A 22,126-nucleotide genomic window follows, 5' to 3' on the forward strand; every position below is an offset into this window, starting at 1 on the left:
GCTACTGCGCATGCTCCCCGCTACCAGTTGCATGTCGGATGTTGTAGTTCCACAAGTAAAGGGCGTTTGAGGTGAAGGCTTAGGGAGGAGAGTGGCCTTTTCTTGCAGGTCCAAAACACACTGCAAAAACAATCCAGTTTGAGACCGCTTTAACTGCCCTGGCTCAATGCTAGGGGATTCTGGGAACTGTACATTTGTGGGGCATTGAGCCTTCTCTGTCAGTTCTGGTGCCACAATAAACTACAATTCCCAGGATCCCAGGGCAGTTAAAGCAGTCTCAAACTGGATTATTTCTGCAGTGTGGATAAATCCTAAAATCAAGGGTGGCCATATTTGCTTGAGACAGAAAAGGGACTTTTAGGTGGTCAAACTAGGCCAGGGTTATATCCCATGTTTATGAAAAAGCAATGCAACAAAAGTTTTATTATATAGGACAAAAGAAGTCAATTTAATGATGCTTGAATCTACCTATAATAGGAATTAATTAAATAAATTCTTTATGGAGAGAGAAGAAAGAAAAGCATAATTTAATACCTTATAACTTAATGTTTAACTTAATTTCAACACTATTTCTAATGTATGTTTATGCTATGCATGTATGTTTGTTTGTGGTTTTATGGTTACATGTTTGTCCTTTTAAAAGATGAAATGAATAAACACTATTCAAAGAAAAAGTTTTATTGTATGAAATTATTGAGCCGAGAATTCTTCTTCAGTGACAGAACTCATACAGAAATTTAGGTAGACCTAGAGAGGACGACGGTATTTCGCCACCGTTGTACCATAAATATTTCTCCGATGAAGTAATCTCTTGCAGCAACTGCCTGTCTTTCAACAACTTATCAAAAAACTTCTCAGACTCCATGACACAATTTTATTTTGACAACCACAATTTCAAACACGAACCTTCATTTCTGCACCATAACAGGGCATTTTTCTTGAAAATGGGACTGCTTAAAAACCTCCAGAGGAGGAGGCTCCACCACTCTCCAAGGGAGTGCATTCCACTGTTGAACAGCCCTTACTGTCAGGAAGGTCCTAATGTTGAGGTGGGATCTCTGTCACTGTAGCTCCCATCCATTGTGTCCTAGTACTCTGGAGTAGTAGAAAACAAGCTCGCTCCATCCACATGAAATCCCTTCAAATATTTAAACGGGTCTATCATATCACCTCTTAACCCTCTTTTCTCCAGGCTAAACATCCCCAGCTCTCTAAGTGGCTCCTTATAGGAGGGCATAGTTTCCAGATCTTTCACCATTTTGGTTACCCTCCTCTGGAAACACTCCAGCTTGTCAAAGCTACAGGAAGGATGAGGCAAAATGAGGACTTCGCTCCCTCAAATAAAAACTCTATCCCTCCTCAAAATGATTTTGTCCCATCAGTCCCTAAATTTCTGGCATTGCAGACGGAGATACTGAAAATCATTCATACCTAGAACTTTTACATTTACTGTGGTCACATTCTCTTGTTAACTTTTAAAAATTGATCTTTAATGACAATGTACTTCAGGAGACACACTAACATTTTTTATAAGGGACACCATTTTGCTATGTCATATTTAATGGGACTTGAGCATCCATGGATTTTGTTAGACAGGGGATCTTGGAACCAAAGCCCAGCTTATAACAAGGATCCACTGTATCTTTACACTTTCTAGTTCCTTCATAGCTGCTCTTGCATATCCCAGTAAGTCTTTTGATTTCTTGATTACAGTCCCAGTTTGATTAATGACTGAGTCAAGGTATGGAAATTTTTGAACTAATTCAATGTCTTCATCATTTGTTTTAAAGTCATGTAAATCATTGATGGTCATTATGTTTGTTTTCTTAATGTTCCAACTATAAACCTGGCTTTATTTAATATTACTTTATTTTGCCTTTGCACTTTCTTTCTTGACTTTCTTCAGTAATGGTTCCATGTTTTTGCTATTTTCTGCTAATAGTACGGCATATGCGAGAGTACAGCATATATTAAATTGTTGCTGTTTCTTATTTTTCATGCCTCTTTCCTCCAAGTCTAATCTTGCTTTACATATAATACATTCAATACACAAGTTAAACATAGGGTGATAAAATGCAGCCTTGCTTGACCCCCTCATCAATTAAAAATCAGTTCCATTTTTCTATATTGTCCTGAAGGGAGCCTGTTATACTGAGTACTGGTTACACATCAGGACAATCAAATGTTGTGGCATAGCCATTTCTTTTAAGAATGATCCATCGTTTTTCATCATCTACCCAAAGACTTCACTGTAATATATAAAACACAGGCTGATTTTCTTCTGAATTTTAGTGGTGTACTCCATTATCCCAACGTATGTTTGAATTATGATCCCTTGTGCCCCTTTCCTTCTTGCTCCATATGTGGCAAAATACTTTCTTGTACAATCGCTTTGCTTGCATGGGAAATCAACATAATGGTCCTTTGACTACTGCAATCCCTAGAGTCCCCTTTCTTGGGGCCTGGATTGTATATTGTTTCCAATCTGTGAGCCATTTTGTTTTCCGTATTTGTTGACAGACTTCAGTTAGAAACTAGAGTAGTTCAGTCCCTGTAGCTTGTCTCCTTTGTCCATTTATTCACTCCTTAAGTGTGTTGTCTTTGAAATTTGTGTGAAGGCTTCCCCCTGGTTAGTCTCTTCTTTTACTAATCATCTTTTAACTGCCTTCTTTCTCTTTTCAGTTTTCCTGTCCCTCTCTCCTTTAGTTCTTCAACCTCGCTTCACACACAGATTGCCAAAATGCACAGCTCCTTAGCGTTATGTGCACATTCTCTACCATGCAAACTGGGTTTTGCCTTCTAACAGAAGCAGCACTGTCACCATTCCCTTATGAATATATTTTCTTGAGCAGTTATGATATTCATGACCATCCCATATCGCAGGGCTTCAGTCCACACTACAAAAGAAACTGCAGGCAATAGCCATGTTTCACACACACACACCCATTAGTCAGATTCCTGTTCAAGAAGCAGAAAGTCTTTTATTCCTGCAGGTACTCCCAACAGTTGGAATACCAAAATTATTTTAAAGGTTTAGCCCAACTATGTTGGCATTCAAATGGAGCATTTAATAATTTGAATCCATTAGCACCATTTGCACAATGCTCAGTGAAGAACTTCATTACTTCTAGTCAGATTTAACAACAGCTAACAGTAATGAAGTAGGTTGATTCATACAGAAGAGAAATGAGTCAATTCTGACTGATCTGATTTATAAAAATTTATTTTTTTAATCATACACAACTGGAGCTTTGCATTGAAAAGACTGACAGAGACTCCTTCTCTTAAATACCAACAAGAGTAAGACAAAATTGCTTCAGGCACTAGATGAGAAGCAAAATTTGTGACCTCCCTTCTGCAATTTCATTTAGTGGAATTACCCATATTTATCTGTATGTGAATACATATTATTGTTCCCCCACCCAGTTTGCTTGCCCATTCTCCCCACCTGCTGCATCTAGACACCCACGAGCGTTACAGCATAGGGTCAACCATCACATTGCATTGCTTGTCAAAAGTGATAATTCTGAAACATGTTTTCTTTAACAGGTGGAGTTAGTGCATTATATCCAAAATGTAAATAAGAAAATTAATGCTGTTGGTATATCCAAAACCCAATACAAACTGAAATGGGTGCAAGGCTAGTTGGTATATGTAATTAAAGAGATACTGATTGGTTATATGTTGAAAACTAGAATACAAAATACAGAAGAAAATCAGCTGTACCCAACCCCCCTCCCCCCCCAGGATATCCATAATTGTGATTTGGTCAAAACAAGGCTTAAAGGCTAGAGGTTTCTTTCAATCTAGCATTAATGCTACGATTTCATTTAGTGGTTACTTGCATGTTCTATGACTTGCTTTCTTAAAAAGCAAGTCTATGCCATATCTAAACCAGGCTCCCATCCAGAAAACCCTGGGAATAATGGTTCCAAAGCTCATAGCTCTTTTGTCACCTTCTCCTTCCTTCGTCTACCACTGTTATTTAAGCTCTAAGATAAGTGGCTTAGAATCACCAAGAAGATGTATCAGAAGTCGCATCCCATCCAAGACAGATACTTCCTTCTTCCAAGCAGCTATGAACCAATACAAGGCCATAAAACCCAATGGGAAAAGGAAGAAAAAAAAAGAGACTTCAAAGCTTTGAGAACATACATTGCCATCTACCCATGAAAAATGGTAGAGGAGTGCCACAGTTCATTTTGTTTGTTTGTTTTAAAAAGGTGACTAAGACTTTTAAAAATAGGAATTCATTATTGGTACAGAAGAGGAGCAGCTGGTTTTGTTTTTTGCTCCCCCACCCCATTCTACAAATTAGAAGAATAAAGGAGTGGGGGGAATCGCAGCAGCAAAGAAAGGGGTGGGGAGAAAAGAAGAGGGGATCCTGGCAGCTGTTCTCCTGTAAGTGCGATCAGTTCAGGTGTGTTCCAGTCGGGGCAACCCAGAGGAGCAGGCAGGAATACCTCAGTTGCTGCAGCACTGCCCCCTGCTGGGTTGGCTACTCTCCTGGAGGTCGACTCCTCGATTTCTGGCTGCTGCCCCCATTGCACTCTGTGGTTCATTTTTGGGGAGCTTCTTAGCTGAAGTGGAAAATATAGCACATTCAGGTGCCTATGTAGCAAACTCGTTTTTTAAGACTCACTTCATAAAGAAAATTAGGCAAAAACTAATAGAATCTGCTCAGAATAAGCTCAATCTAGTGCCCACAAACAAACACTAGCCAACATTCCTGCTGTTATTCACTGAGAGGTTTGCACCTTAAGATTCAGCTGGTCAGTGTAGATTTGTGCATATATTTAGCCCTCTCCTCACAAGCCTCTTCAGCCTTCCTGCTCTATGACCTCTGAAGATGGTCTGCTGACCCCCCACCTCTCCCCACCCTCAAGCTTCCTTCTACCCAATCCCTTCCCTTATCTTCCTCTCCTGTCCATTTCTCATCATACTGCCTACTTGGGGATGGGCAAACTTCAGACTTCCTAAATGAGATTAAATCTCCTATAAACTGACCATGCTGTCTGGGACTTTTGGGAGTTGAGATGCAAAGATCCCCTATTCCACCTCCCTCTGTATTTCAAAGGTGGGGAATTTTTCTTAACTCAAGAACAAATTTTAGAGATATTCTCAAGCCAGATTCTATTGCTGAATGGGCCAAAGACAAAAACACAGAACCAGAAACACCAGTATATTATACTGCTATTACAGCCACTAAACCTACCTTAGGAGAGACTTCTCAACCAATTAGATTTGAAAAGGCAGACTGTGGCAGAAACCACCAAATAATAGTGCTACGAGAAGGGAGAGTGTGGCTATCTTGGCAAAACCAAAGCACCAGCTTGGGACATCAGGGAGCCTAAATGCCCAAAGAACATCTAACCATACATCTGCACTTGGGTAGCTCCCACCTGCACTTAAGTGGAAAATCTAAGGGGATTTGCAAGCCTATCTGTCCCCCCTGGAAAAGTAACAGGCATGTTCAGAAAACTACAACTATTACACATCATGTTTGGTTCTCAGTCCATGGCTGTCAAGTGGAGGACATACAGCATGCACCTCTACCACAACACCTCACCTATTGCCATGAAGGTTTCATTCACATTCAGTGCCGTCTTTGCTGATGTCTCCATAAACAGCAAGCTGTTGTCATCTGCATACGTCTGGGCTTCCTGCAAGCATACATACTCAAAGATTATAGTCTATGTACGTGACCTTCCTGTGTTGCTCCAATAGTAACAGCTCATTAAGTCCTAGGAATTGAAATGGGGGCATGGCAGACTGCTATCCATCCCTCCAATATTAAATTTTGTTTGCAAGCTCCAATAACTTAGGATCCAGAAGGAGGGAGACCACAATAAAGGTGTTAACTCAACATTGTCTAAGCTCATTGCTACCTTTTTATAAACAATTAACTCCCAATATTTGGCTTACTTTCAGATATACTTAGCATTTAGAGCCTTCTAGATCAGGGTTGGGGAATATTTGTTGTTCCCCCAAAGGTTGTTGGGAGTTCAACTCTCATTAGCGCTAGACAGCAAAGCCGAATGATGAGCAATCATGGGAGCTGCATTCCAGCAACGTTTGGAGGGTCACATATTCTTCACCCCTACTTAAGACATAATGCATTTCACATACATCTTTACAATTTTAAGGAAGGCTAGGCCTGTATTGCCACACTCATATTTCAAAGGAGCTGTGGAGTCAGAAGCTGCTAATAAAACCATGGCAATTGTTGGTTTGTGTTGTGTGACTTCAAGTCATTTCAGACTTATGACGACTCTAACATGGGGTTTTCTTGACAAAATTTATTCAGAAGAGGCTTGCCATTGCCTTCCCTTGAGGCTGAGAGATTGTGAATTGCCCATAGTCATTCAGTGGGTTTCATGACTGACCTGGGAACCGAACTCTGATCTCCAGAGTTATGGTCCAACACTCAAACCACTACTGCACACTGGCTCTCGGCAATAGAAACTGTTTCACATTTAACCCATCAAGCTACACAGAACCACTACAGAATATTATTTATTCAACTGTTTGCATGGCAGATAGGCTAGCTTGATAGATACAAATCTAAATTTAATTGATCAAGTTGAGCCAATCATCATTTAATGTAACTTTTAGACTGTTCCAACACATATACTCCATGTTTTTGTAAGGATTATAGCAGCCTTGTTAAATAGGTCAGTATTATCCCTAAAGTGCAGATTTAGAAGAGGCCAAAGTAAACTGAACTATTTAAGAAGCTTGTACCTCTTACCTCAGGAATTAAGAGTAACAGGATAACACATTTCAGACTGTTTATTTTCAATCCCTGTGAGACCCTTTTCAAGAATGTCATTATGAAAGCAATACTATCCACTACCAATACTATTATAAACTGCATTGAGACTTGTAGTCAAAAAGGAGTATGCCAACAGTTTTTGCAAAGGCACTCACTTCAAGTCACCTAGCACATGCATAACAAAGGTAAATTTGAACCACTGTTTTTCTGATCCACAGCTCAGTCCTACAAGTGGGATGGATGCTACTGGTTAATATTCCATGATCAAACAGATTTTGATGATATAACATCTTTTCTCCTACATGAGGGGTGGGAAATGTGGCCCTCCAAATGTTGGACTGCAACTTCCATCAACCCTAGCCAACATGGGTAAGGGATAATGGGAGGTGTAATCTAGCAATATTTGGAGGGCTATGCAACCCCTAATTCTGTCCCACACTGTGTTGAGACAGTAAATCAAAATGGAACCCCGTTCATTTGGAGAAGAGGATAAAGAACTAAAACTCTGGATCATCATTTTGCGCCTCGGAAGTGGCGCCACAAGTTACTAGTCGTGCACTCGCGGCGTCATTTCCGCCTCGCGACATGCAGATGCTATGCGTCCGCTACATCAAAATGGCAGCGCCCGTGTGGAACAGGCGCCGCCATTTTGTACGTACCCAGTATGTACTAGGGTTAGGGTAGTCAGGAAGTGACGCCCCTTCCTAACCCTAGTACGTCCTGGGGACGTACTTTACGCCTGTCTGGAACAGGCCTAAGACTACTGTGAAGTAGGCTGGAAGTTATGAATTTCCCAGTATTAAAAAACCACACATACTTACTTGGAAGTCAACAGCTCGTTTGTTACCCAGGTCAGCCTTGTTCCCTGCCAGGGCAATGACTATATTTGAGCTGGCTTGCCGCTGCAGCTCCTTCACCCAATTCTTGGCTCGCACAAAGGTGTCCTACAAAAAAGTGTCCTGCCATTTCAGTATCAGGAATCCAGTTCATGTCTACTGCAGTACCAACAAATACTCCCTCCTCCCTACTCCAACCATTAGAAAGTACTGGAAGGCTTATGCAGTGCATATTCCCAGTTGTGGGACCTTTGCACAGCTTGGACTGGGAGATAAGCAAATTTAAGATGTTATACTACATCTCAATGAGCAGATCCTAAAATTCATACCAATGTTATTTAATGTCATCTTGGTTTTACATATCCAAGATAGACAGCCAAGGTGAAAGACAAACATTTAATTCAAAATCAAGTATCTGCAGAAATTCAGGTCTTACAACATATAAATAGGAATGCTCCAGGATTTTACATGCTAAAGCAGCATGTTTGAAAAGTAGCAGTTTTAACAAAACAATGCTTAAAGCATTAAAAATGAACAATAAGCTGCTCCTTTACATGGAGTACACTGTGACACACAAGCTTCAAAGGTATATAGAACACTTCCAAAGGTTGATATTAAAGGTTGACTTGCTGACTTATTTTTCAAACAGAAAATTTTGTGAAGAAGAGTTATATAAATTCCAGTTTATTCAACAAGGGGGCAACAAAATTCAATATGCTGGTTTAGCAACTGACTTGAATTTAAACCCATGATTCATGTGATATCATAAGCCAGAAATTGCCTAAAGTGAAACTGAATTCTAGTTTATTCCTCCTTTAAGTTGCACCAGAGAAGGAGAGGGGAATGTTGAGGACACAAGTCTTCACAGTCCTCTTTATAATTTGTATACACAGTATGCTATGTCAGGCTGTAAAATGTTTAGTTCTCTTTGTGTTGCTCAACTGTGGCTTTCACCAGCCCTAGCAAGCAATGTCAGTGGTGAAGATAATGGAAACTGCAATTCAACAACATGGAGAGCCAAACATTTCACAGCTCTGCTCTAAACCATAGTCTAGTGATATGTACACATCCATTTAATGTCAAGGATGTTGTTTTTAAAAGCTTCCCTTAAAATCAAATATAACATCAAGATTCCAAAGTGCAAGATTTTAATTTCAAACATACAATCGAAGTTCCCAGAATTTGCTCTGGACCCCAATGAATAGGAAATTAAAGTGAAATGGAAACAGAATGCACCTAAAGATTTTAAAATGAGATCTAGTTTTCAAAGAGGCAGTAAATACAGTCACCCTTCCGTTTTTGCGGACTTTGAATCTGTGTCCCTCAGAAATATGCAAGGGGCAAATGGAGGGCGACACAATGGGGTGTGCCCCTGAGGCGCGTGCGCAGCAGTGTATGCAGGAGAGTGCCACCATTGGAGTCAATAGGAACTCCAATATGGTGATTTTCCATTTTTGCGGGGGGCATGCTCCAGAACGGATCCTCAGCGAAAACAGAGGGGTGACTGTACATGTGCAGTATCTATCACATCTCCCTGACACACTACTTTTTTTTAATAAGTAGATAACATGCTATTATTCATTCAAAGCATGCATGCTTGGAACATCATGTCTTTTATAGAATTGGAACCAGAGATGACGTACTCTGGACCACACTGGGTAAAAACCAACCAGACATATGAAAATCCTCACCATGTTGGTGATGTCATAAACAACAATAGCTGCTTGAGCACCCCGGTAATACATTGGTGCCAGACTGTGGTAACGCTCCTGCCCAGCTGTATCCCATATCTCAAACTTGACTGTTGTGTCATCTAAGCAGATGGTCTGTGTGAGGAAAGCAGCTGGAAAATAAGAGTTAGAAACAGAGTCACACCAAGGATGAGTGAAATGTGGGCTTGAACATTTTACTGCAAATGATTGGCTACTTTTCACATACAGCGATCCTTTTTTATCTGTATCACATTGGAATATTAGCATACAAAAGACAAGCCTTGGCATCAGTCAGCATTTATAACTTAAAAACATCCTACCAAATTCCACCTGATATGTACTTGAGGAAAGTTAATTCTCCTGATGGTCTAATCAGGACATCTCCATATTTTTATTCTGATGATGCAAATATCTGATCAGAAAGCTCATCCCAACCACTAACCACCATCATTATACAAGCACAGAGTTGAGCATATACAGCTTGGAAAAACCTTGTGTCTCCAAATATTTTGTCCTACAGTTCCCATCAGCATGGCCAGTGATAAGGGACTGTGGAAGCCAGAATCCAAACTATCTGAAAGGCTAAGGTTCCCCACCTTTTCTAGAATGCCAGGCAAAAAGAACTGCTAAGTGGATGTTTTCACCACCTCCCAGACAAGGATTCATGAAGTTGCTCCTCTGGAACCTTTTTGTAGTATACCTGCTTTCAGTCTGTCGCCTATTATATACTAGGGTTGTTTTGGACCATCCAGGTTTGTCTCTTGTAGCAAGTACCAGACCATATACAAAGCCATGCCCCAGGAACATTGGAAGTACTTAAGATGCCCTCTTTATGGAAGGGGGGGGGGACAGGTTAGAGGCAAAAATACCTTGGTGGGTAGGGGCTTAGATAAATGAGCTGAGCATACATGACTTTGTCATCTATACACTACATTTCCCCGAGTGCAGGAAAGAGCTCAGATGACCCACTCAGTTAGAGGAAGATTATTATATACTATGTCCATTGAAAACAGTCAGGTATGCTCAGTTAACACAGCAAGATCACAGGGAAGGACATTCTGGGAGCTGCCCCCACATTTGTTCAACTCCCATCTTCTGTTGCCAGTTAAATTTAGACCCTAAATAGCTTCTGGAAGAACTTTGACTTTTCTCCTTGGACTGTGGTACTCCTGATTTTGATTTCTGTTTTTATTCACTTTGTGTCCTGAAGAAGAGGCAAGACTGAAAGTGAAGTAAGGAGGATGTACAAGTATAGGGGGAACTCTGGTCCTCTACTGTCATGCCAAGTGGGACTGATGGGAATGGAAGATCAAAATGTCTGGATCCCCAGATCTTGACCAAAGGTTTAAAAAGTGTATTTTTTGAATAGGAGCAGACTCCACTCTTGCGATTGTCTATCTCTTTCCAAGGTTTAATATGTCAGGCCAAGGGCCAGCCAGTCCTTAAGCAGCCTTTGCTCCCATGGAATTCTGCAGATGTAAAAAACCCAAACACGACTTGACACCAGTTGTTGTTGTTGTTATTTGCTGTCACACGGCTTCAACTTATGGACCAGTAATTCATGCCAAGTTATAAATGCTTACTTGGCTCAGCCTGGACCCAAACCTGCCAAGGCTTGTGTTGGTCCCTTGCACTTGACAGAGTGGAAATTGTAAGTGGTGAAGCAAGAACTGCTGCAGCCTTCAGCATCTGACTGGCCAGTCTGCTCAAGGCAGAGAAGCAACTTCACTGACTTGACATGTCTTCATGGTTATGCACACGCACAGCCTTTGCTTCCTTTTGTCCCTTTTGTTAGTGGGGAATAATGGTTCTTAGTGGCATCAGGGTTTTGAAAAGTCTGGAATGTATCCTAGAAAACAAATTAACATCAGCATCCTCTGGTGTGGGGCCCTCCTGGTTAGGCCATCAGCCCCTGACAGTTAAGTTAGGGAATGGTTAGGGAATCCAGCTTCAATCCAATGGTGGCAAACCTATGGCACGAGTGCCAGAGGTGGCACTCAGAGCCCTTTCTGTGGGCACACATGCTGTCACTCCAGCACAGAGTCTGCCAGAGTTTCTTACTAGAAAGCCAGAGGGATATGGCACTTTGAGATAAATAGTTGGGTTTTGGGTTGCAGTTCGGGCACTCAGTCTCTAAAACATTCACCATCACTAACCTAGATTGATACATGCACAATAGGAATTATGTAGACAACCAGGCTAGACAAATCTCAACACTGTTAGTAATGTCACCAATCAGTGCTTACCTCCAATGGTGCTCTCCTGGTATTCGTGAAACTGTCCTTTCACAAAGCGCAATACAAGGCTGGACTTCCCAACAGCAGACTCTCCCAGGAGTACCAGTTTAAACTGACAGATCTTATTCCCCACAGCTGGTCCATTTGGCCGTGCAGCTCCACCACGGCCCGCCATGGCCCGTTACAAAGGCAGCAAGCTTCGATGAGAAGGCAGGACTGTAGGTGAGGAAAATGAATCACCAACTGAAAGAGAAGGGACATCATATCCACAGGAGAGCCACTTTTGATGCAAACTGGACACTGGGAAATTTGGTCTGAAGCTCCAAGACTTCCTGGATGGTCTTGGGCAGAGCTTGGAAAAGTTACCTTTTTTAGACTATTGATTCTTGAAGTTGTAATTTAAAAAAAAAACAAGCTTTGTTTTGGGCAAGTGGTTCTCCCATTATTTAAATTGAAAAACTGCCTGTGGAACAATCCTCTTGGCAATGGCAAACAAATGGCAGAGCCCTTTCCAAAGTCACAAGACATACAAAAACAGGATTATTGATTAGCACTCTACAGGTTAAAGCTCAGCTGAGAGCTGGTTTGGCTTAGTGCCCAAGATAGTCAGAAATTTTCTATTTCAAATCTGAACAGGTGGCCTTAGGCAAGACAATCTCTCAGCTCCTGCTTTCTTTTGCCACACAGCATCTCTAATAGGTTAATCCGACTGGCCTACCTTATAGGGTTGTAGTACAGATTATAAGAAGGTAAAGTTAGGCTAGGAAGTTCTGAGTTACCTAATGTTATATAAATTCTAAGTACAATAAAAACCAGCTGACCTTTAGACAAGTCATTCAGTATTTTATATTTATAACATTTGTTTCCATAACAGCAGCTGAGAAGTGAAAGGAAAACACTTCACATTAATCATTAGCCTCTGATACAGAAACGTGACTATTTGGGAACAATCCTTTGATTTAGTTGCTGCATTTGTGATTTCAGCTGTAGAAGGTATTTGTTCCTGACAGGAGATGTAGGAATGTCTAAATATTAAAAGATAACTCCACAGAAGTGGAACACAATATGATGACTTGACTAAGTTATTATATTCAGTAGGTACTGTATATCATATTGTAATAGAAGACTTGTTTGATTTTTGGTTTGCTTTTTAAAAAACAATAGACACCGTAAAAAGGCTTACAGTAAATGAACAAAGAAAATTTGAAACAGGAAACCATGGCTTTTCAACTAGCAACCAACAGTTACAGCACAGTAATAAGAGATAGTATATGTTCATGCCTCAGACACGCTGTGAAAAACCATGTTAACTGGGGTGCAGAAATAATTTGTCCCTGAGCCCCATATTTGCTTCTCTCCTCTGCATCTTCCCAGATCAGATAAAGAGGAAACGAAGCACCAACTAAGCCTGTGCAACTCAGTCAGGAATTGTCCTTTTGTTTAATTTTTACCTCACAAGCCATGATGAACTCAAAGGTAAAGGGACATAAACTTCCCTTCCCAGGAAGGGAAGTTTTCTGGGCTGGTGGCTCATTGTCACCAATATAGATTTTGCACCAGGAGTGAATAATTGCAGCCTTCCATACTGGACTACAACTCCCACGATTTCTCCCTATTGCCTATGCTGGTTAGCGCTGATAAGAGCTGCTGTCCAACAATATGGGGACGGCCACATTTCCCCCATCCTGCAATGAGGTTCAGTATGTGCAAAGCAAAAGTGAGCATACACCAGACCTAATTTCAGAATTGGCCAGATATCTTCTAGTGCATAGTGCCTTAAAATTCATTGGCTAAGGCGCTTCACCCCAAACATTTTACCGTAAAGCTAGCACAGTTGCTCAGCAATGTAGCAAGCGGTATATATATGGAAAGAAGCACTTATATATTACAGGGATCTTCTGAGGATGCTGCCAGTGACCTCCAGAATCTCCATATTGGTTGGGGATAGTATAAATTCAGTCAAATGGATCTGGAGATCAGTATGGCTGGGGACTTGTGGCCTTCTAGATATTGCTAGACTTCACTTTCCCTCTATTAGCCCTTGCCAGTATGCCCAGCATGATATGATTCTTGTTGAAAGACCACAGGAATAAGAGGTTGTCAACCTCCAGAGGGCCCTATTCCTACACTAAAGTATGATAGAACATCCACCCGAAGTAAGAAAAAGTGTGAAATACAATACAGCATCAGAATGAGAATATCTCAGTGGGAATATTATTAACTATACTAGAGCCCATGTGTAATAAGCATTTAAGGGCATGAAAATACTGGATAAAGAGCATCCTCTATCTGTGAGGTGCAAAAAGAACCTTCTACAGCTAAACATTGCTGTATAAGTAATATGGACACTGGAGCAAAACTGTCTGCCCCAAAAGTTTATAACATCCAAAGATATGAGAGACAACTCGAGGAGGAGAGATGGTGCCAAGGAATGACAATAAATAGTTGGGATGGGTTAACAAGAAACCAAATGCTCAAGGAGGAACAAAATGTCCAAGGAGGATAATAGAACAATTGTTATAAGGGAAAGACTGCTTCCTTTAAGAGCTAATATTTTTTTATTTATACAGACTTTTCATGAGTGCTTAGTTCACCTCATACACAATACAACAATATTCTCACAGCCTTAGAAAGAAGTGTTATTCCTATAAGGATGTGGGGAGAAAAGAGAAGAAGCTAAATGGAGAATCCATTCCTCCCCAAATAATACCAAATGGGCTCAAGAAAGAATGGAGATTTGAGCTAAGGGCTTGCTCTCTAAAGCAGGATCCTCCCAACAAAGAACGCATCCATGAAAGGTCATAAAAAAGATTAGCCATTTGCCTACCTTAAGAGAAGGGAACACTAAAGTTAAGTAGTTAATGACCTTTAATATGTCTCCTTAAATAATGGCTACTTAGTCAGGTCATTTTTATTACAGTCCTATGATATTGGGAAAATGAACCGATAATGTTTTAATGCTGCCTGTGTCTGCAACAAACATGCAAACAATAAGCAAACATCTCCAGAAAAGATGGTATATATACACACAAGGCTCAAAGCAGATTAGATAAGGCTGGGTTTTATTGAAGACTGAGAGCCAGACAGATACGGAGTCCAGCCTTTGCACCCTAAAAAAACAGCACATCCTATCTCCAGACCTACTGCACACTATGGAAGCTGTACTTGTTGGATTTTGGCCTGACACTGCTATTAAAGTTAGGATTTGCAAGAACCACATAGTTTAATACTTGACCTGAAAAAAACCCTGTTCAGTTTAAATGTCCACATACCCATCCACTGCAGTGTGTTTTCGACCCTGGATTTTAAACTGGGCGATCCAGGTTCCAGTCCCCACTGACCCATTAAAAATATCACTGCTTGATCTTGGGATGGTCATTTTTTCACAGCCTGATCTAACTCATGCAGTCAATGTAATCATGGCAATAAATGAGGAGAGCCATGCATACCGCCTTAAGAGCTTTGGTAGAAATATGGCAATGTAAATGTAGCTAAAGTCATATACTCTCAGCCTCAGGTTAAGCCAATGGCAAACCTCCCCTGAACAAATCTTATGAAGAACACCCCATTACAGGTTTGCTTTAGGGTCACTATAAGTGGAAATGATTTGATGGCACTCAACAAGAAGCAACAATGTATACATGAATTTTAAACAATTGCCTTGATAAGCTCCTCAGGGACAGGAGCTTCACTTTTCATTATTCCACAAAACCACCTCAGGCAGAAGCATATCTTGTAAGCAATAACATGCATCCAGACTGTAAAAGATGGAGCAAACTTGTTTTCTGCTGCTCCAGAGACTAGGACATGAAGCAATGGGTTCAAGCTACAGGAAAAGAGATTCCACTTCAATATTAGGAAGAACCTTCTGACAGTAAGGGCTGTTTGACAGTGGGACACACTCCCTCAGACTGTAATACAGTCTCCTTCTTTGGAGGTTTTTAAACAGAGGCTGGATGGCTATCTGTTGGGAGTGCTTTGATTTAGAGTTCCTGCATGGCAGAAAGGGGTTGGACTGAATGGCCCTTGTGGTCTTTTCCAACTCTAGGAGTCTATCAAGTTAGCTAACTTGATTTTATATGCTCATTCTCTCTCTATATGTGTATATCTGACAGGAGCGAGTGAGGCGTAGTAGTTTGAGTGCTGGACTACCACTTTGGAGACCAGGGTTGGAATCCAGCTCAGCCATGAAACCCACTGGGTGACCTTGGGCAAGTCACACACTCTCAGCCTCAGGAGGACGGCAACAGCAAAGCCCCTCTGAGGAAATCTGGGAAGAAGACTCCATGATAGGTTTGCCTTAGGGTCACTGTAAGTCAAAGACAACTTGAAGGCACACAACGGTTTTGTTGGGTATAGTCTCTCTTGCTCTGTCTATAAACACATAGGCACACAACAAATACATATATATATATTCTGCATGTATTCATATACACATACATAATTGTTGTGTACCTTCATATGTGTGTGTGTGTGTATATATATATATATAGAGAGAGAGAGAGAGACTCATAAAATGGAATATATATATATATATATATATCTCAGGTTGGGGTTATGGAATCATAGAATCATAAAACAGAATATATAGCATATAGAGGGGGAGGTAAAGAAATATCTGTCTATCTATCTATCTATCTATCTATCCTCTCTCCATGCATATATTCTATATATATCTTATTTTATCGTTCCATGATTCCATAATATTTCGTATTTTATGGTTCTATGATCCCATAACCACAACTTGAGAGGATATATATATCACACCTATATATAGCACACACACATATATGTTCATATATACACATATACGTCTTCTATTTTTCCTATCTTCTCTTTCTACGCTCCTGTAATCACAACCTGAGAGCATATACATAAAACACACACACGGGGCCTCCAGCCCTCTTCTCCCCAACTCCAGGGAACCAAATGCAAACCAGGAAAGCCTCCAAAAGCCGGAGACGAAGCCAGCCTGAGCCAGCCCTTTCCGGCCTCCATCCCTGGGGCCTTTAAAGATAGGCTGCCCCTAAACCTGGAGGCTCCATTTTGCTCCCTTGGAGCGAGAGAAGAAGCCCCACCTGCGGGCAATGGCTCTCTGCTGCCAGGGGCCCTTCCCGGCGGGGCCTCCTGCCCTCCCTTTTCTCCCTCCGGAGCCGCCGCCGCCGCCGCCCAAGGGGCCACTCACTCACTCACCCGCTCCCGCCTGCGGGACCGCAGCCGCCAGCCCTCCTCCTCCTCCTCGGATCCCCTTCGCTGCCGCCCCCTTCCTCCGCAACCCAGCTCTCAAGCAGCGCCACTTCCGCCCTCGGCTCCTTTCCAGCTTCTTCCGCTTCCTGTAAGGGCTCCTCCTCGCAGTGGGTGGGGCTTTTTATGGCTACTTCCTGCCTCTCCTCATGACTGGCAGCTCTCTCCGCCAATAGAGGAGAAGCGGCGGACAAAATAGCCCCGCCTTCCGTGTCCAAAGATAAAAACAATGTCACTTTTGAGGGGCAGGAAAGCCAGATGGTTGCAGGAATAACCCAGTTTGAGGCCGCTTTAACTGCCCTGGCTGGATGCTAGGGAATTCTGGGAGCTGTAGTTTATTGTGGCACTAGGGCTCTCTGGCAGAGAAGGCTGAGTGTCTCAACAAACTACAGCTCCCAGAATTCCTTAGCATTGAGCCAGAGTAGTAAAAGTGGACTCAAACTGGGTTATTTCGGCCGTGTGGATGCAGCCTTAGTCTGGAAAATCAGTATGCAAAGGGATCTTGTAGTATTGTATAATAATAATACAAAATCCATTTGCATACTGATTTTATATATATATATATATGTATAATATTACGTACTATATAATAATACTAATACTGTAATGATACAAAATGCCTTTGCATGGCAAGTACGGGCAGATTGAGGCCAATGAAAAATAAGCAATGGAGACTAGCATGCTCTGGGAAATCCTAATGTTTGCAGAAGTATAAAGAAGCTTTAGAGATGGAAATAAGAGATCAAAACCAATAATCAAAAGCACAAAAAAGCCCAGTAAGGATGCTCCATGACCACAAGAGGCTGAAGGTCTATTGGGGAGAGAGTCAGAGAAAGTACCAGGGTAGAGGAATAGATAGTGTGGAGTAGTGGTTTGAATTAGTTTTTTGTGGGTTTTTCAGGCTATGTGGCCATGTTCTGGAAGAATTTATTCCTGAAGCTGGCATCTTCAGACAAGTAGTTTGGCTGTTGGACAATGAGACTCTGGGTTTGATTCCCTGGTCTAACATGAAACCCACTGAGTGATCTTAGGCAAGTCACACACTCTCAGCCTCTGAGGAAGGCAATGCCAAACCTCCTCTGAATAAATCTTGCCATGAAAACACCATGATAGGTTTACCTTTTGCTGTTGTCGTTGTTGTTGTGTGCCTTCAAGTCATTTCTGACTTATGGTGACACTAAGGTGAACCTATCATGGGGGTTTCCTGGCATGTTTTTTCAGAGGGGCTTTGTCATTGCCATCCTCTGAGGCTGAGAGAGCGTGACTTGCCCAAGGCCACCCAGTGGGTTTCATGGCCATGGGATTCGACTTGATCCCCAGAGTCACTTCCTCTCATATTTGTTTATCTTGGATCGCCATAAGCCAGAAACTACTAGAAAGCAGCATTTTTTGTGTTTTTGGAGGGCTATAAGGCCATGTTCCAGAAGAGTTTATTCCTGACATTTCGCCAGTAGCTGAAGCTGACATCTTCAGAAAATGCTGGCATGGAAGACAGTGGAATATATATACAGTACTGTTGATTGAGAGGAAGTGATTTACATGTTAATCTATGTATTGTCCTGTTGTTGAATGGCAAAGCCTCAGGGTGTCTATTTAATTAATGATCCACTTTCTGCTGGGATACCCCCTCACCCTGGGTCCTTTTCATTAGCATTTTGCTGGGTCTTGATTTTAGTGTTTTTCAGGACTGGTAGCCAAACTTTGCTAACTTTCAGGGTGTCTTCTTTCCTGTTGAAATTGTCCAGGTGTTTGTGGATTTCCATGGTTTCCCTGTGCATTCTGACTTGATAGTTGTTGGCATGGTCCAGAATTTCAGTGTTTTCAAACAGTATTTTATGCCCAGGATGGTTTATAACATCTTCTGCTACTGCTGATTTTTCTGGCTGACCAAGTCTGCAGTGTCTCTCGTGTTCCTTGATTCGTGTTTGAACATTGCGTTTGGTGGACCCTATGCAGTGTACCATGGGCATAAAATGAAAGAAGAAACCCTTAAAGTAAACAAAGTTTGGCCAGCAGTCCTGAAAAACACCAAAATCAAGACCATGCAAATGCAAATGCTAATGCAAATGCAAACCACCCATTATGAAGAGGATTCCCAGCAGACAATAGTAGGCCTTGCCATTCAACAAGAGAACAAATCACAGATTAACATCCAAATCACTTTCTCTCAACCAACAGTATATATACTCCACTCTCTAAAGATGCCAGCCACAGCTGCTGGCAAAACTTCAGGAATAAACTCTTCTAGAACATAACCTCATAGGCCAAAAAACCCACAAAAAACTATGGATGCCAACTGTGAAAGCCTTCGACTTCATACTTGAAGGCACACCACAACAAGGGAACGGTGGAATAAAGTATCCAGGAAGAGGGCTTGACTGGCAGCCTGAACATGAATGTTCCACACTGCAATATGTTGACCTTAATGCACCTTTCAAGAAAAAGAGGTTCTCAAATACACAGCTGTATGTGTTTATACACACTTTTCTCCACCTGCAGTGTTTCCAGTGCCCCCAAGTTGCTGTTTTGGATCTGTCCAGTAGGGGTCGCTTCAGGTAAAGACAAAGAAGATCACCTTCCCCTCCATATTTGAAACAAGGGAGGAGCAGAGCCCTTCTGCCCTTTGAGCTAGAAGTCCTTACCCTTGTTCCTCAAGTTGATTGCGATTCCTACAAGGGAGGTGGAAAGCCTTCTGTGCAAGCTCAGAGGCACTGTTTCATTGATTTTGAAAACCACTTTGAGGGAATAATACATGATAGACAAGTGACACATCTAGCAACGTAGCACAGCATGCTGCAAGGTGTGCGGCAAGGTGAACAAATATTTTGAATTCATGGAAACAGAATGCAAGAATATGATATTGGGTGTCTTGTGTAATGCATTTTATCCAGTTTGGGACCTTTTCTGTAGATAAATACAGTAGGTATCTGCTGAGGTTTGGTTCCAGGACCCCCGTGGATACTAAAATCCATGGATAGCATTAGCAATAGCAAGTACATTTCTATACTGCTTATCAGTGCACTTAAGCACTCCCTAAGTGGTTTACAATGTGTAAGCTAATGGGTGCCCAGAGTCCATTATATACAATGACATAGTGGTTTGAGTGTTGGACTGTGACTCTGGAGATCAGGGTTCGATTCCCAGCTCAGCCATGAAACCCACTGGGTGACTGTGGACAGGTCACACTCTCTCAGCCTCAGAGGGTGGCAATGGCAAACCCCCTCTGCACAAATCTTGCCAAGAAAACTCCACGATAGGTTTGCCTTAGGGTCGTCGTAAGTCAGAAGGCACACAACATACAAAAACCAAACAATAAAATGGCAAAATCAAGGTTTTCTTTTTTGCTGTTGAAAATATCTTTATTCATATTTGATAATTAAAAACAATAAGTATTAAATAATTATTATCCTTTAATTCTTTAAGAACTATTCTTTAAGAATAATAATAATTAGTAGTCTTTCTGGAATTCATATATTTTTGGAATATTTTCAAGCCGTGGATAGTGGAATCCCTGGATGAAGAATCCCTGGATGTGGAGGGCCGACTGTAAATGAATATACACACATGGATTGTTTTCCCCATATATATTTGCACCTCACTTCTTACCCCCTTGAAAGAGCACTGCTGGGTTAGCTTGGGGTTAGATGTTGTCATTGCATAAGTGCACAAGACAAGTCCGCTCGGGGGGGGGGGGGGGGATGATGAAATGAAATTCCCCTTCAGGTCTTATTAGGAAGAAAGGCAGGCCAGCGTTGTCATGGTGCAAGCAGCTGTGCTGCGTTGCTAGGAGATGTGTGTCCCATCATGACAACAAAGCCGAATCCCAGAGAAGAGGTTAATCAAAGGGCCTGGCCTCAGGGACCTGGAGAAGGATATTGCAGTGGGACATATAATCTTGTATGCAATCCCCCCCACTGTAGTCTGTTCCAGTCTCTATGCAACTCTGTAGTGACCACCAAAGCAATGGCAACAGTTGCCGTAGCAACAAGGATGCTGTCTAAGATGCTCAGCCATTGCAGAGCCAGAATCGTCCTGAACAAAGAAAGGATGGATGGAAAGGTTTGTTGTTGCTGTGTGCCTTCAAGTCATTTCCAATTTACAGCGAGCCTCGGGTGATCCTATCACAGGGTTTTTCTTAGCATGTTTCCTCCAAGGGGGTTTGCCATTGCCTTCCCCTGAGGCTGAGAGAGTGTGACTTGCCCAAGATCACCCAGCAAGTTTATATGTCAGAGCTGGGAATCGAATCCTGGTCTCCACAGTCACAAACCAGTGCTCAAACCTCTACAGCCCACTGACTTATCAATGGAAAGATGCTAGTTGTTTATTTGTTTGGCAGATGCAGCTGTTTCTCTTCCTTCAGGAGAGCTGAAAGCAGAACTGTGTGATACCTTGATGCCCCCTGCTTTTGATATCAGTGCTTCTCAAACTATCTGGTGTTGTGGACTGGCATGTTTGTCCCAATGTGCTAGGGAGCACTACTCTTTGTTATTGTGCACTACTTTACCTGTGTTATATTATCATTTTTACACAGTTTCTTGGAAACTCATCACACACTAGTTTTGGTGGTGTTGTATGCCTTCAAGGTGTTTCTGACTTATGGCAACCCTATCATGGGGTTTCCTTGGAAAATTTGTGCAAAGGAGGTTTGCCATTTCCTTCCCCTGAGGCTGAGAGTATGTGACTTGACCAAGGTCACCCAGTGGCTTTCATGGCTGAGCAAGGAATTGAACCCTGGTCTCCATAGTCCTAATCCATCATTTAAACCACTATGCCACAGTGGCTGTCACATGGTATGTCTTTCACACACTGGTAGCCAGTGCTTTATAGACTGGCACTGGTTCCACCACATTGAATACACTGCACTAGAGCATTAAAAAAAGAGAAAAAAGTCTCTGTAATAATCAAAATAAAATAAAATAAAAATATTACATCTCCTTCAGATTCCTACTTCACAGTTCTTGATTTTGAGGGCTGATGTGTGTTTGTTCTGGGGGAAAGTACTTATGAGCATATTCAGAATATATTACTGTATCTCAAATGAGACTTTCCCATACACACATACATTGGTACTGATGTGCAGAGTCCCAGCTTGTGCCCCCAGGTAGGCAGATCTCTTCTTTTTACAAAGCGAATACTGAAAAACATTCAGTTCATTTTTCTTGTGTCAGCTTAAACACTAACAAGTTTTATTTAGCATAAGATTTCACGCACAGCCTTCCACTTCATCAGACCCATTTTTTAAGGGCCGCTAGATTAGTTGTCGATTTTCCAGGAATGGACTAACATGGCCCTTTAAAACTGAATTTTCTTGTGAATGAATGA

General features: G+C 41.7%; 1 protein-coding gene across 2 annotated transcripts; it reads right to left on the bottom strand.

Moving 5' to 3' along the window:
• Nucleotides 1–662: 662 nt before the first annotated feature.
• LOC149309108 (ras-related protein Rab-5C-like) lies at nucleotides 663–16,882 on the bottom strand. 2 transcript variants are annotated; one of them, XM_089531803.1, is made up of 6 exons: nucleotides 16,754–16,882; nucleotides 11,570–11,776; nucleotides 9,303–9,454; nucleotides 7,597–7,719; nucleotides 5,570–5,663; nucleotides 663–4,580 (listed from the first exon to the last, which is right to left on the bottom strand). In XM_089531803.1, exons 2-6 carry the CDS (start codon nucleotides 11,733–11,735, stop codon nucleotides 4,465–4,467), a joined length of 651 nt encoding a protein of 216 aa, XP_089387929.1. In that variant the 5' UTR covers nucleotides 11,736–11,776; nucleotides 16,754–16,882; the 3' UTR covers nucleotides 663–4,464. The 2 variants fall into 2 exon arrangements, with proteins under 2 accessions (XP_089387929.1, XP_089387930.1); XM_089531804.1 differs by having other exon boundaries at nucleotides 11,570–11,803.
• Nucleotides 16,883–22,126: the final 5,244 nt, after the last annotated feature.

Source organism: Sceloporus occidentalis, unplaced genomic scaffold (assembly GCF_023333645.1).
Source record: "Sceloporus occidentalis isolate IW3139 unplaced genomic scaffold, rSceOcc1.0.p SCAF_7, whole genome shotgun sequence".
NCBI lineage: Eukaryota > Metazoa > Chordata > Lepidosauria > Squamata > Phrynosomatidae > Sceloporus > Sceloporus occidentalis.

Excerpts from the sequence above, each read along its gene's own strand:
- LOC149309108 (XM_089531803.1), bottom strand. The coding sequence starts at position 11,735 with ATGGCGGGCCGTGGTGGAGCTGCACGGCCAAATGGACCAGCTGTGGGG. Across the intron at positions 9,455-11,569 it reads CCAGGAGAGCACCATTGGAG|CTGCTTTCCTCACACAGACC; the intron begins GTAAGCACTGAT and ends CTTATTTTCCAG. Across the intron at positions 7,720-9,302 it reads TTTATGACATCACCAACATG|GACACCTTTGTGCGAGCCAA; the intron begins GTGAGGATTTTC and ends ACTTTTTTGTAG.